The sequence below is a fragment of the Vulpes vulpes genome, chromosome 7 (genome assembly GCF_048418805.1).
Source record: "Vulpes vulpes isolate BD-2025 chromosome 7, VulVul3, whole genome shotgun sequence".
Classification (NCBI taxonomy): Eukaryota; Metazoa; Chordata; class Mammalia; order Carnivora; family Canidae; genus Vulpes; species Vulpes vulpes.
Window position 1 is genome coordinate 49272370 of NC_132786.1, and position 13420 is coordinate 49285789.

At 36.9% G+C, this 13420-nt stretch overlaps 1 protein-coding gene across 47 annotated transcripts in view; it reads left to right on the plus strand.

Annotated features, from left to right (window-relative positions):
• Positions 1-13420, plus strand: part of SORBS2 (sorbin and SH3 domain containing 2) — a 344412-nt gene that overhangs the window by 258554 nt on the left and 72438 nt on the right. For all 47 annotated transcript variants that reach the window (XM_072763741.1, XM_072763717.1, XM_072763724.1 and 44 more), the window contains one exon: positions 12957-13095. In XM_072763741.1, the coding sequence (XP_072619842.1) occupies positions 13002-13095 (94 nt within the window). In that variant the 5' untranslated portion in view covers positions 12957-13001. The remainder of the gene's footprint in view (positions 1-12956; positions 13096-13420) is intronic.

Here is a 13420-nt window from a genome sequence, read left to right on the forward strand (position 1 = left end):
ATATACACAAAAAATCACTAATCCACTACCAGCAGCTGCCAGCACTGGTCCCCTACAAAATGCTGATATCAGCACCCCATTTCTACAAGAGGACTACATGCAAGATTCTCAGACTCGAAGGATTTCTACATTGAAACTAATCCATAACCAGGATGTAGGAAGTAATGTCCACTTTAATACTCCACAGTTTTCCCAATCTGTGGAAGTACCATCATTCCCCAAAAGGCCTTGCTCACCGCCCCCTAACCCAGTGCCTGAGATACACACAGCATCTCTTTCCATTCAGATAACTCCCGTTTCAGGACACGATCCTAAAAGCCACAAACAGCTACCTGAGCTTTCTCCAGAGACTACAAAGATACCTCTTCAGCAAGAGAGACAAAAATCTGCAGTTGCTGCGGCCTCTCAGTCCTCAGACTGCCGGGTGGTACATTACACTTTCCAATCTCTTGTTACAGGTGTTCAGTAGAGACCCTAACTCCTTTGGTTTGGGCTTCTTCTATAACCTAATGCTTTGTTATAGTCTCCCAGCAGGAAGGGAAAGGAGAAAGAAACCATCTTCCTCATCTTCCTATTTAAAATCCTACTAAATTCATCAAGAAATTTCTAAGTACCTTTTAATCAAGAAATAGTAATATATATATAAATGTGCATTTATATGTGTATATGTATACACACACACATATATATGTATATATGTATACACACAGATCTTTTATACAGAAACCATGTTATAAAATTTATTCCTTCTAAGAATTTATTAGAAGTCAGTGATGGATTGATTATTGCTTAAGACTTTGCAAACCACTTCAGTGCTCAAAGTACTTTTAAGTTTTACAGAAATATTTTTTATGCCAGACCTTTGAGTACCTAGATTTACTTTATTTATATGTATAAAGTCTCAAAATAATTAGCAATTATAATTCACTTTGGCAGGAAACATGTATCTTAATTCAACCAGCATTTATTCCTTTGTAGCTCAATATTAATTTTCACCGAATCTTGATCGATTTCTGCCTCTTGAGATTTATTTCAGAAAGCATATTCATTGATCTTTAATACTCAGACTGTTAGAAAGTAAATGTTTATTTTCCTACCTGCAAAATGCCCTCATAGTGTCATTCTGCTGACGTTTTTTCATCATTTAGAAGTGAAGTGTGTTTCTCTTCTTGGTTTCTGCAAAAACAGTGTAATTTCAAGAGCATATACTTTAAGGATAAACAGATTTCAGTTCAAATCCATCCCTTCCCCATCTGTAATGCAGAAACCTTAAGCTTAGATGATTAAAAAACAAATGGGTATTTTCATATCTCTCTAAAATATCTCCATCAGCTAATTATGATAGGCAAAATTAATTTGTTAGAGAAATTTCTTTGAGTTAAGATAATATCTTTTGAAAGCCCCTAGGAAATATGATAAACAAGATAACAAGAATAGCAACTAGCAAATACTAAGAGTTTATTATATGCAGGCACTGTTACAACTTATTTATATTTATTAATAACTTCCACAATCCCATGAGGTGGGAAGCAAAATCAGGGATCTGCAAACAGGAATCTGCCTGTGTCAGAGAGCAAAATTAGTTGTGTCCCAGAACATGCGCCTCCACCAAGCAGGATAGAAGTCATAGCAAACACCACCACATTAACAACTCTATTTACTCATCTAACATAGTTTGGTTCTTCTAAATGGTTTTATTATGCTTGAAATTTAAGTTTGATAACTTTCTTTTTCCATAGGTTTTGTCCCTATCCATACTGACCAGAATAGTTGGTTTTATCACATAATCCCCAGAGGATCAGCATGATCTACAAATTAAGATTTGAGATCCTCATACTTTTTTTTCATTCAACAATTATTTATTGGGCATCTACTATGTGTCAAGTCTGTCCTAGTCACAGAGCTGTATTTGAAGCCATTGATAATTAAAATCTTTCCAGGGAGGGGGGAAATATTAATAAAAACTGAAATAAGTAGATTACATACATCAGAGGGAGATTATATAAATAACTAAGCAATGCTAAGCAGGGATCTGGGGAGCAGAGTTCATGTTATTTAGGGTAGTCAAAGAATCCTCATTGAGAAGACAAAATGGCTTTGAAGGGGAAGCTCAGTCCTGTGAGAGAGCTCATCTGGTGCTAAGGTTTTAAAGCTGAAGTATGCTGGGGCTGCTCAAGGACCCGCAAGGAATCCAGTGGAAAGAAGAGGAAGAAAATGAGTCATAGATTAAGCAGAGGTGAAGTCAGAGGTAACAGAGACCAAATGACAGAAATCCCTGCAAGCCATTGCAGTATTTCAACTTTTATTCTCAATAAAAATGAGAGTCATTGAAAGATTTTTAGCCCACAATGTTTATTTGACCCCTCATCTAATTGAATCATTCTGGCAGCTTAATTGAGAACTACAGTAGGGCAAGAGGGAGAATGCGTAAGCCAGTCAGGTGGCTTTTGCAACCATTTAAGTGAGGAATGAAGTTGCCTTGAAGCAGGGTGGAAGCAGCGGAGGTGGTGAGAAATCAGAGTCTGGATGTATTTTGAAAACAGAGAAAAGAGGACTTCCTAACTGGCTGCATATGGGACATGAAAGAAAAGAGTTGAGGTTGACCCTAAGGGTTTGGGTTTTCGCAAAGGATGCAAAGGATGCCGTTTGCCATCCTTTGTCCATAGAAACTAGATCATTGTGGGTAGAATGGTTTGAAGAAAGATTGGAGGTTCCCTTTGGGACATGGTAAGTTTGAGATGTCTATTAGATAGCCACATGGAGGGGCCAAGTATGAAGTCCAATATAGGAGTCTGGCATTTAGGTGAAAGGTCTAGGTTGGAGATATAAGCCATCGGCATACAGATGGTTTTTGTAGGCAAGAGACTGAATGAGATCACCAGAGCATGAGTACAGAGAAAACAGGAGGCCCAAGGACTAAGTCTAAGAGCATCCCCATAGTAAGAGGAGATACCAGGAAAGAAGATAAAAAGGAGCATTCCCTAAGGGAGAAGGAAATCCAGGAACACGTGGTATCCTAAAAGCCTAGTGAGGAAATTATATGGAGAAGGGATGTTTAATCGAGCAAATACTGCTGATAGGGCAAGTGTACGCTGAGTCCTGCTTACTTACCCTTGACTTAGTAGTGGCTACAGAGACTTTCTTGGAGTGGGCTTAAGAGACACTAGAAGAGCAATTAGAGAGACATCCTTTCAAGGTGTGATTATTGTAAACCCTTTCATCCGGTGATTCCCCGACCCTGAGTCTCAGTCCTTTATCTGTAAAATGGGGATAATAGAAGCATTCCTCTCATAGCACTGCAGTGAGGTTTGAGTAAGATACTGTGTATAAGGAGTTTGGCATAGTGCCTGCTACATAGTAATCCCTCAACATGTAGTAGTTCTTGGTTTTTTTTTTAATAATATCCTTTCTGGGGTACCTGGGTGGCTTAGTTGGTTTTTAACATCCTACTGTTGGTTTCAGCTCAGGTTCATGAGATTGAGCCCGAGATCTCAAGGAATCTCCTTGAAATTCTCTCTCTCCCTCTACCTCTGCTCCCCACTCTTACCCACTACCCCCCCGCACACACACACACACACACACACACACACACATATTCTCTCTAAAATAAGAAGTAATATCTTTAAAAATAAATAAATAAAATAATATCCCTTTTTCAAACTCTGCATCTGATTGGGAAAAAGAAATACATTGTTTTCAAAAATGCATTTTTTATGAGTGGATTAAAGTTTATGTCATCTGCCCTGCACTCTGTTCCAAAGTGACAGTGTGTTGTCTCTCATAGCACTTTATCAAAAAGTGGCATAACATTGTTGCAATTTTTATCTTTTTTTTTTTTTTGGTAGCAAGAGTATTTAACATGAGATCTACCCTTTTAACAAATTTTAAAGTGTGCAATACCGTATCGTTAACTATAGCCCCAAAGCAGATCTCCAGAACTTACTCATCTGGTTCATCTGGCATGAATGAAACTTTTTACCTGTTGAACAGCAACCCATATTCCCAGCCACACCACTGCCCCTGGCAACCAGCACTCTACTCCCTGCTTCTCTAAGTTTGACTATCTTAGATACCTTATGTGAGTGGAATCATGCAATATTTGTCCTTCTGTGACTGGCTTATTTCACCAAGCCTAATGTCCCCAAGGTTCATCTATGTCTCATGTGACAAGATTTCTTTCTTTCTTAACACTGGATAACATTCCACTGTATGCATACACCACATTTTCTTTATCCATTCATCTGCTGATCCATGTTGCTTCCATATCTTGCCTATGCTAATATACATCATTTTTAAGTCTCATTTTCCATGTAATGGCCTCTTACGATGGTGACCTTTTCGTTTTAAATACTTACATTCCACATTCTGGCAAGAACTCTCATTAAATGCCAAGAGCTGTAAGCTACACTCTATGAATCAGCTCAATATAGGTTCTATAATAAAGAATTAGCCTCCCAAGAAATTAGCAGACCCACGAAACAAAAACTCTCTATACTAAGAAGGAAAAGGAAACTTCGGTGTTGTACAAGTTTCATTTACATTTTTTTGTTGTTGTTTTCATTAAAGTCTGACTATTGGTTTAAGAAGAAAACAGCAACCTACTTTCAGGTATTTTGATCCCCTCCATATTTGATAACTTAACATATTGCTTTATAAACTTCATATGTTTTCATCTTCTTACAAAGTTACAAATAGAGAGAATACAAAATGAGATGTGTTACCCTTCTGTTACTGTGGGAACAGATATCCTGTTGCTAAAAATGTCACATTGTTCTTCAATGTCAGATAAGTGAAGGTCTAAGCCAGAAGCTTTGAAAAGACAGCAAAAGCTACACCCTAAATATTTTCCCTGGCATTTGTGAATGCTGTGTCCTTTGCTTCAGGAAGATAAACTGGACCCTTCTATTATGAAATAACATAATCAATCATTTGCCAAAGCCTTACTTTCACAGCTGTTGCTGCCCATATGGTGCAGACTCAGAGGAAAATTAGTCTGACTGTCACGTAGAAAAAGGAGAAAAGTCATATCTTTTGCTCCATGGGATCAAGATATATAAATTAAGGAAGGCAGAGTCATGAACAAATGTCAGCAGCATGGAATGATAGGAAAGGTGTAGAATATAGAGTAGGTTTTCTAGACCAATCCCGTAAGTACCAGCCCAGCTCACTCATATATGCCATCAGGCCAGCCAACCAGTTTCCCACAACTTCTTTATTGGTCTGCTAAGCTATTAGTTGATCAGGTCGTTGGCAATTTCTTCATATGTCTAACATATGTCATGTGAAGTTTTTGAATGATTGAACAGTAAGGCATGTTTTGGAGTCCGATAAGAATTTAGAAATCACCAAGGATCTCCTCCACAGCACCTCCAACCCGATGAACATGAGCCTCTTCTTGAATACACTTAGGTATGGACAAGGGCTCAAGCCATTCTCAAGTCTAATTATGAGAAAGTACTTATAATATTAAGTCATAATCTGCCTTAACTTCTGTATATTCTTCCCACAGAGCAAAAGAGATGATATTCTCTCCCTTTTCTATATGACAACTTTCATATTTTTTGTTTATTTACCCTGCTCTTTGCTTTGTGCAAAGCATTCCTGTGGCTTCCAAGCATTTCAATTTCTTAAAAATGACTCATTTATTGAGAGCTATGAAAACACACCAGATACTGTACTGCATACTTACATTTCCACACCTAATTTTCACTAGTTTTAGGAGAAGGGTTTAGTTAATATCCACATTTTACAGGTGAGGAAGCTGAGGTTACAGGATCTGCCCCAGTTTAACTCCAGATCCACAGCTCAACCAGCAACTTCCACTGTGTCTCTTTTCTGATATAACCTGACTCTTGAACCCCATCTTCTGGCACCGTTCTTAAAATATGACACCTTCCCATGATTCAAAATCATATTCTCCATCTGAGTACCACAGAGGACTTACAAGTATAGTGTATATGTTTTGTTTGCTTGCTCCTGAGTTCATTTCATTTTTAATTTGGCTTCTGTCAGGAGGAACATACCTTCTCCACCCCACCATGGTCCCACTATTCCCTGTTATCTAATGCCTGGTCTTATCTGCACATTCTGGGTACATTCCCAGCCCAGAGTGGGCACTTGAGTTGGCAAGGCATACAAACCACCAATTCACCTTTTCCATTGCTCAAACGCATCCTTCCTGAGTCTCCTTGTTCCTTAGTTCCTCAAGGAGCCCAACCTAGAGTTAGCGGTCTCTTTCATCAACAGCTTCACCTTAGCATTTCGGGTCAAATTTATTTGGACCAAGATATTCAATGCTATTTTGAATAACCCAGTGCTCTTTCTTAGGATGTTAAGTATCTTGGGGTTTAAGTGCCTTTTCTTTGTAGAAACCAGGCAGCACCAAACTGGTGTTTCTAGCTCCCTCCTCTCTCATAGATCAACAATTGGAGATAAGGGAAAAAGAACAAAAGATGGTGAGTCTTGGCCTATTGTCAAACACTTGAACATGTCTTGAAAGATGGAGACAAAAAACAACTAAGATGATTTTCTGTAGTTCTCCGTCTGTCTGCCATAAAATTCAGTAGGAAAAAAATTACTCTTCTTTTAAGCTATTTTTCCTATGCTAAGTGATCCAGGTGAATAACATACTTCCTCTTGCCTTTGCAGGCTCTTCTTCCTACTCTCTTACCACATTTTCCCCAGAGAAACACGTATAATGTGGTTTTCTCTCCTGCTGTGTCTAAGAGAGAATTTCATTAATAAGATCAGGATAAAAAACTAGTCTAAGACATAATTTACATCTTTACGACAGAATATTTCACAGCTTTTGCTTTTGTGTAGATAGCCTATAGACTTGATGTCTTAGTTTTATCTAAAGCAATTTAAGTGTGGTATGACTCACCAACAGTTATTTCATCTGTTACATACCCATACGTTAAGACTTAAAATTGTGAATATATCAGGAGATAGTGAAAAAAGTTCAAAAAATGAAATAGTTCTGCACTCTCTTGGAAGAACAAATGAATGGGTAAAAACCATTCCTACACATAATGCTATACAAATAAATTCATCACATTACCCATGACAATGGTGGCTCTAGAGAAAGAGTAGGCTTTAGTGTTTGACATGTATCAACTCTAAAAGGGTGCATACAGTAGGGAAACTAGTCCAGTAAGGGTTACAATCATTAGATTTTCCTTTTAATTTTGAAGAGAAAAAACTCTTCTGAGCATATAACTCAAATCCTTTGGCAGGATTTATCTATTATCTAACAAAGTTTTCACTTAGCATAAGCAAAACTAAAGAGACTGGATGTTATATGGAAAACACCTTAGTGAAACTGCATTATTATGAGAAATTCTTCAGACACTATCCTCACCCAAGATAGCTTTATACTGAATTGCATTTGGACCTCTAGCAAGATTCTAACATTTTAAACTATAATTACTGTAGTTTTATAACATTATAGTTTTACTTCACAATAATACAGTTTTACTTACCTTATTATAAAAATTTACTAATAACATGGATATCTTCCTACTAGAAAATTTTAAGTTCTGGCTAACTTGAAAATTTCTGTCAGTTAATTCTAGAGATTTTAAAACTGTATACAGAAAAAAAAAGTATCACCTTTAAAATACGTGTGTTTAAACAACAACAAAAATCTTATTAAATAAAAATAAAATAAAGAAATCTGTCTTTTTATCCAGGGTTGGAATTTCTTTTTGTTTTCTTTTTTTTTTTTTTTAGGATTGGAATTTCTTAACTTGTTAGATTAAGAATGTGCTTTCCAGTATCCACGAACCCCTTACATTTATCACGAATTTTATGTATATATGAATTTGTGTATTTTTCCTCAGGAGAATCAATAGTTTTTCCTCAGATTTTTTAAGGTTTCTATGACTAAAAGAAAGAGATATATTTGATTTTTAAAATCCAATTAAAAGTCTGAGAAAAAGAATTAATTATGACCTTTTTTGAGATCAATAGCCACTGTGACATCAACTGTTATTAAAATGATGGCTGGCCAAGAACACCAATTAGTACCATTTAAACCTTTAACAGGCAAGATTTCTAAATGTATACAGTCTTCTTTAATTTATTCCCTATCTTTGTATTAATGCCCCATAATACTTCTGGCTATCTGTCTTACAACTGGCTCCACATCAACACTCAAAAAAACCTTTCTTCTGACAGGGGAAGGAAAGAGTCGAGAAAAAAAGTTTTGCTTTAGAGTTTCATTTACTCATGATGAGGCTGATGCTTATCATCATATTTGACTGTGTCGCTAGACATCAGAGTAGTCAGAAGGGACACTTACAAACCCTGTAATGGGCCATCCACTCTCTTCCTTTCACAGACCATCCTCCCCACCACCACCACCATGTTTAGCCTCTTAGGTTATATAGCCTTGGAGGTATGAAACCTTTCATTTCTCTAGTTTCTTTCTCCTTTACCTAAGACTTAAAACCAGCAGCAGCTCTAACCAACTAGGGCTACTTCTAATCATCATCAGGGGCTGGTTTTGTGTCCACTTCATTTTCACCCACAGGTACCTCTATTTTGCACTGCTCAGATATTTTAAAGTTCAATTCTCTTAGTATCTTATAGTGAAATTTTTTTAAAAAGAGAGTCATTGAGTGGAAAGGAAACAAAATTCTCTTTCCACCCAATTGTTTTTAGTTCATCATTCCTTAGACTTCTAAGTCAGGAAAAAAAAAAAAAAAAAGACATGAGGCAACCTATTTTATATCTTAGGGACAATTTCCAGGTTGGGGGGGGGGGGGAGATGGTAAGGAGAAATCTGCAATAAGAGTTTTTTCTGTTGAAGGGAAATGAATTCTCTAACCAATAGACAACCTGATATTATTTTGCTGTCGTGGATACAAAGCACAAAACTTCTGAGAGAATAACTCCATTACGCCAATACTCTCAAAGCTCCCACTCAAAATTACAATGCAGTGCCGTGTGAAAACTGGTCTTATTTCCAAAAACACTTATTGGATTCATTTTCTTCATGTTTTCATGCTTGTTCTATACTGTGTGCTGGCACCTAATCCTTTGAATGTCTTCCTTAAAGGCTTGCAAATACAGCTGATGTTAAAGCTGAATAAAGCCTTCTCTGGCACATTGCAAAAAGAGATGTTTTTATTAACTGGATAATTTATATCTCTTTTATTTTTCCCTCAAACTCAGCCTGGAAACCAGAACTTAACTGCCAATGTGCTGGAGGTAAATGCTTCACAGACACACAGACAAAGCACACCAGAAGCCTCTTCCTCACGCCTTCCTTCTATGGTGCTTTTTAACTGAGCCACTTTTTACTCAAGGGTGGCTCCAGCCAAGTCACTGTCGCTGCCACCACCTGCTGATTTGAGGCCTCCATAGCTGCACAGACCCCTGATCCTCTCACTGCTTTTTATAAACCCCTTCTCCTTGCTCCTGACCTTCTTATCCACATCTACACTGCAGGCTGTCTCACTACCGACTTGTCCTGCCCCTCCAGTGAGCACCCCCTGCCATTCCAGATGAGCTCAAGTAGCTGAAACCATCCCCAGCTGTGGGTCTGAGGTTTGCTGTGACAGCTGGCACCACCGTGATCTCCGCTGCTGCCATGCTTGCAATTATTCTTCCTTCCTTTGCTTGCACCACTTTTTATACAGATTCCCATCCACCGAACACAAGGACTGATTGATTTCTTGTCTGCCATCTTTGCTGCCAAGCACTTTTATTCACATAGGTGCAAATTATATCTAAGCCAATTCCATACAGTCCATCCCAAAAATCCTTGACAGTCATCCTCATAAGCCTCCTTTGAGGAGAAAGAGTCAACTATATTCTCCTCACTCATTTTGGAGTCATTTATATTTTCACCATGTTGCTCTAGCTAATGAGTTTGTACAGTGATTTGCCTTGATAAGATTTTGTTATCTCAAAGAAGAAATTATCTCAGAAATTTAGATACATACACATATAATATTCTGATGGTTAGATTACAGGGAAAGTCTAGAAATTCTCAAAACTTTTTAATGCAGCCTTAAATCCTAGTAGATAACAGCAAATTCTCATATGAGTGTGTCCTGTGTGAATAGTTTATATAGCCTTGTTTCTCACATTAACAATTGTTGACCACATGATGCAAATTCTTGTTTCTCTCTCACTAACAGCTACATCTTTTGAACCTAACTGTCTAACAGGTGTGAATGATGTAAATACTCTTAGCCTACACTGCAGAAATTTAGCCCTCTGATTTTTTGGAATTATTTTTCTTGAGCAACTCTGGCATAGAAATTTGTGACTTCAAAAAAAAAAACAAAAAACAAAAAAAGAAATTTGTGACTTCATTTACAGTTTTATATATCAGAAATTTCTTTTCCACTTAGAGCAATATATAAATCCTACACATGACATCATTTAAATGTGTCTATATGACAAGTTGTCCCCAATAAATGATTAGTGAATGACTAAAATGACTTGAAATTTTAAGGTACAGATTTTCAGTCATATGTAATGTGTAGATAAGGGCTTCACTTTGAAAGGTACATCACTTTAGGCAAAAAAAAAAGGGGGGGGGATTTTTTTTCTAAAACTAATTTCATAATGAAGTTCGAAATAAGCACCATTATAAACAAAATTTTAGTTGTGATACATACTCTTTATGTTGTGTCAAGGTCATAAACCTGAAAATTTCATGCGTGGAGAAATATAAGCCTTGTGTTTTTCAGGACATCGCAATCACAGAAGACAAAAGATACTTTTTAGTATCTTTCTTAAATATTTAACAATGCTTTAGATGGGGCTTAGTATTCATTCAATGGCTAGATATAAAACTTTGCTGTGAAATGTTCCAGTTAGTAACTGGGCTACAGAAAAAAAAATTTTTTAAATACCTCACTTTCCAGGGTACACCCCACCTACCACTACAGCCAGGAGCTCAGCAGACCTGGGCCTCTCCATGTCTTACTGGATTTTCAATAGTTCTTTACTTTTAAAACTTTAACAAATGGTAGGGCCTTTAACCAAAGATACAGAACAGTGACAGAATATCAATTTAGGTACTAACTGATTTAATTTGCTATTCTTAAGACTCTTCACCCTGTGAGGACTTCTCCCCCTGCCTATGTTTCTGCCTCTCTGTGTCTCTCATGAATAAATAAATAAAATCTTAAAAAAAAAAAACCTCTTCAGGAGCCTAAAAGGCATACATATAGTCTTGTGGGCACCTTCAGAGCTAATTGTAACTGAACTTAGTTTCAAGTTGCAATTTAAATTGCACCTAGATTCTCCACGAGATGATTTTCCTAATAATTATTTCAGTATTACAACAAAGTATTTTCTAAAATTCTATGATATTATTTCATTAGTAAACTCCTAGTTGGTTTAGCACAATGAAACCCTAAGTCTATTTGCAGTAAATATAAATAAATATTTTTTAACCTGTAATCAATGTTACTGGAACTGTCAAAATAAGATTCAAGACAATTTCCCTAAGTTTAGTAACAAATTAATGTAATGGTTTTTAATAAGAATTCTCCTGCTTTTAACATTTTAACATTCATTGTAACACCCTATAATAATAGTATTACAATTATATTTACAAAGAACCAACTGGTTTGGACATGGTGGCAAAAATATTCTCACATAATTCGTCAAAGTTACAGACAGGCCCTGAAGCATTTGGGTAGGCCAGCACCTCACATCGTTTGAATGCCCAGTGCTCTTTAGGTAGCAGATCTAGAAGATATATGGTGGCTTGTGACATGAGAGTGGTTTCTGCAAGAGTTTAGAGAAATACTTAATCAGTAAGCACAATCATTATAGTGGAATGTTGATTGTAGGACAGATGTGGTATGGCTATAAAACAATTAAATTAAATTAAATTAAATTAACTCCTGGGTCATTTCAAAACATCTGCTTTAAAGTGAAAATTCATGGAAATATGCAGTTGACTACCTATATTTCAGGCCTATATTTTACAAGTTTAATTTGTTTTAAAATAAGTAGAAAAAGCTCACAAATGATGGTTCTTTAGGTGCATGTGTGTGTTTGCATATTCAGCTGTAAGGTATTTTAACTAAATGCTCTCACTAACGTTTTGTCTCATCCGCATGCATTATGTAATCTCCATCATGCTCCATGCTGTGTTGTGGATGGAGAGGCATCCTTAACAGTGGTGAGCTCAACCTCTGTGAACTCAGCTGATCCAATTCAATTCAATTCAATCAGAATATATATCTATTAAATATCTACTATGTTATTAGCACCAGACTGAACACATAGAAACTTATATATGACAAGTATCTTGATATATCACTGGGGATATAAAATACCCAGCTATAAAGCAATCAAAATAATGAATTATTAATAAACAAAAAAAAAGCTCATAAAGTGCTAGATGAAAAGCCGGGGTTAATTTTTTTTATCACAAAATCTGATTCTTCTGGAATACATTGCTTCATGATAAATAAATCCAAACAGTTGTGTTCCTCATATTATCAGCTTGCCTAGAAACATCCATCCACTGGAGGATATCCCTAAGCCTGAAAACCAATCTCCCTCTTCCTGTCAAAGAAGATTCATTTCAAATCCCTCATGCAGAGCAGTGTGACAATGTTCTGACCACCCGTCACGACTATAAAAGCAAATTCACCCTCCACGTTTATTTTATACTGACTCCCACTGATACTTTTGGCATCTCTGTTGGCAGAGTGGCATGCCCAATGGTCAGCTGATTCTATTCTTCCTAATTACCTCCTGTGCCCTCTGACATCTAAGACAGTGATTTCAAAAATAAGGGTAGATAGAGAAGACATTGAAAAAATGTACCCCATCCCTGTAGACATCAGTTTTCAAAGTAAATAAACACTTGACAGCTGATTACTGTCATGTGAGTAAAAGTCTTTTATTGTCATCTAAAGGAATGATGTTTACAGGGGACTATGTGCTATAACAGGATGTCTTTGCTCTTTTCCCAGAGCCAGATAACAGTGAATGGAAACTCTGGAGGCGCTGTGAGTCCAATGAGTTACTATCAAAGGCCATTTTCCCCTTCAGCTTACTCTCTCCCAGGCTCGCTCAATTCCAGCATTATCATGCAGCATGGCCGGTCACTTGGTGAGTCATTTGATAGTCGTGATTTCCATAACAATTTCAATATAGCAAGTACAAACCACATGAGAAAAATACCAGAGTAATTTTTTTTTAAAAAAAGGAGGAAGAAACATTCAACACACCATTAGTTAATGATGCTATCCTAGGGGAGGAATTAACAGCAGAGAATTCAACACTGGAAAAGTAGGCATCCAGCTCTTCCAAGACAATGATTGCATCTACCTCCGAGGCTATTAGGCATTTGGGGTTTGGGGTAGAAAGAAAAACATGGCCAGATAGGCAGGAGAATTCACATGACCAAAACATTCATACAGCACATTTCCTTGGA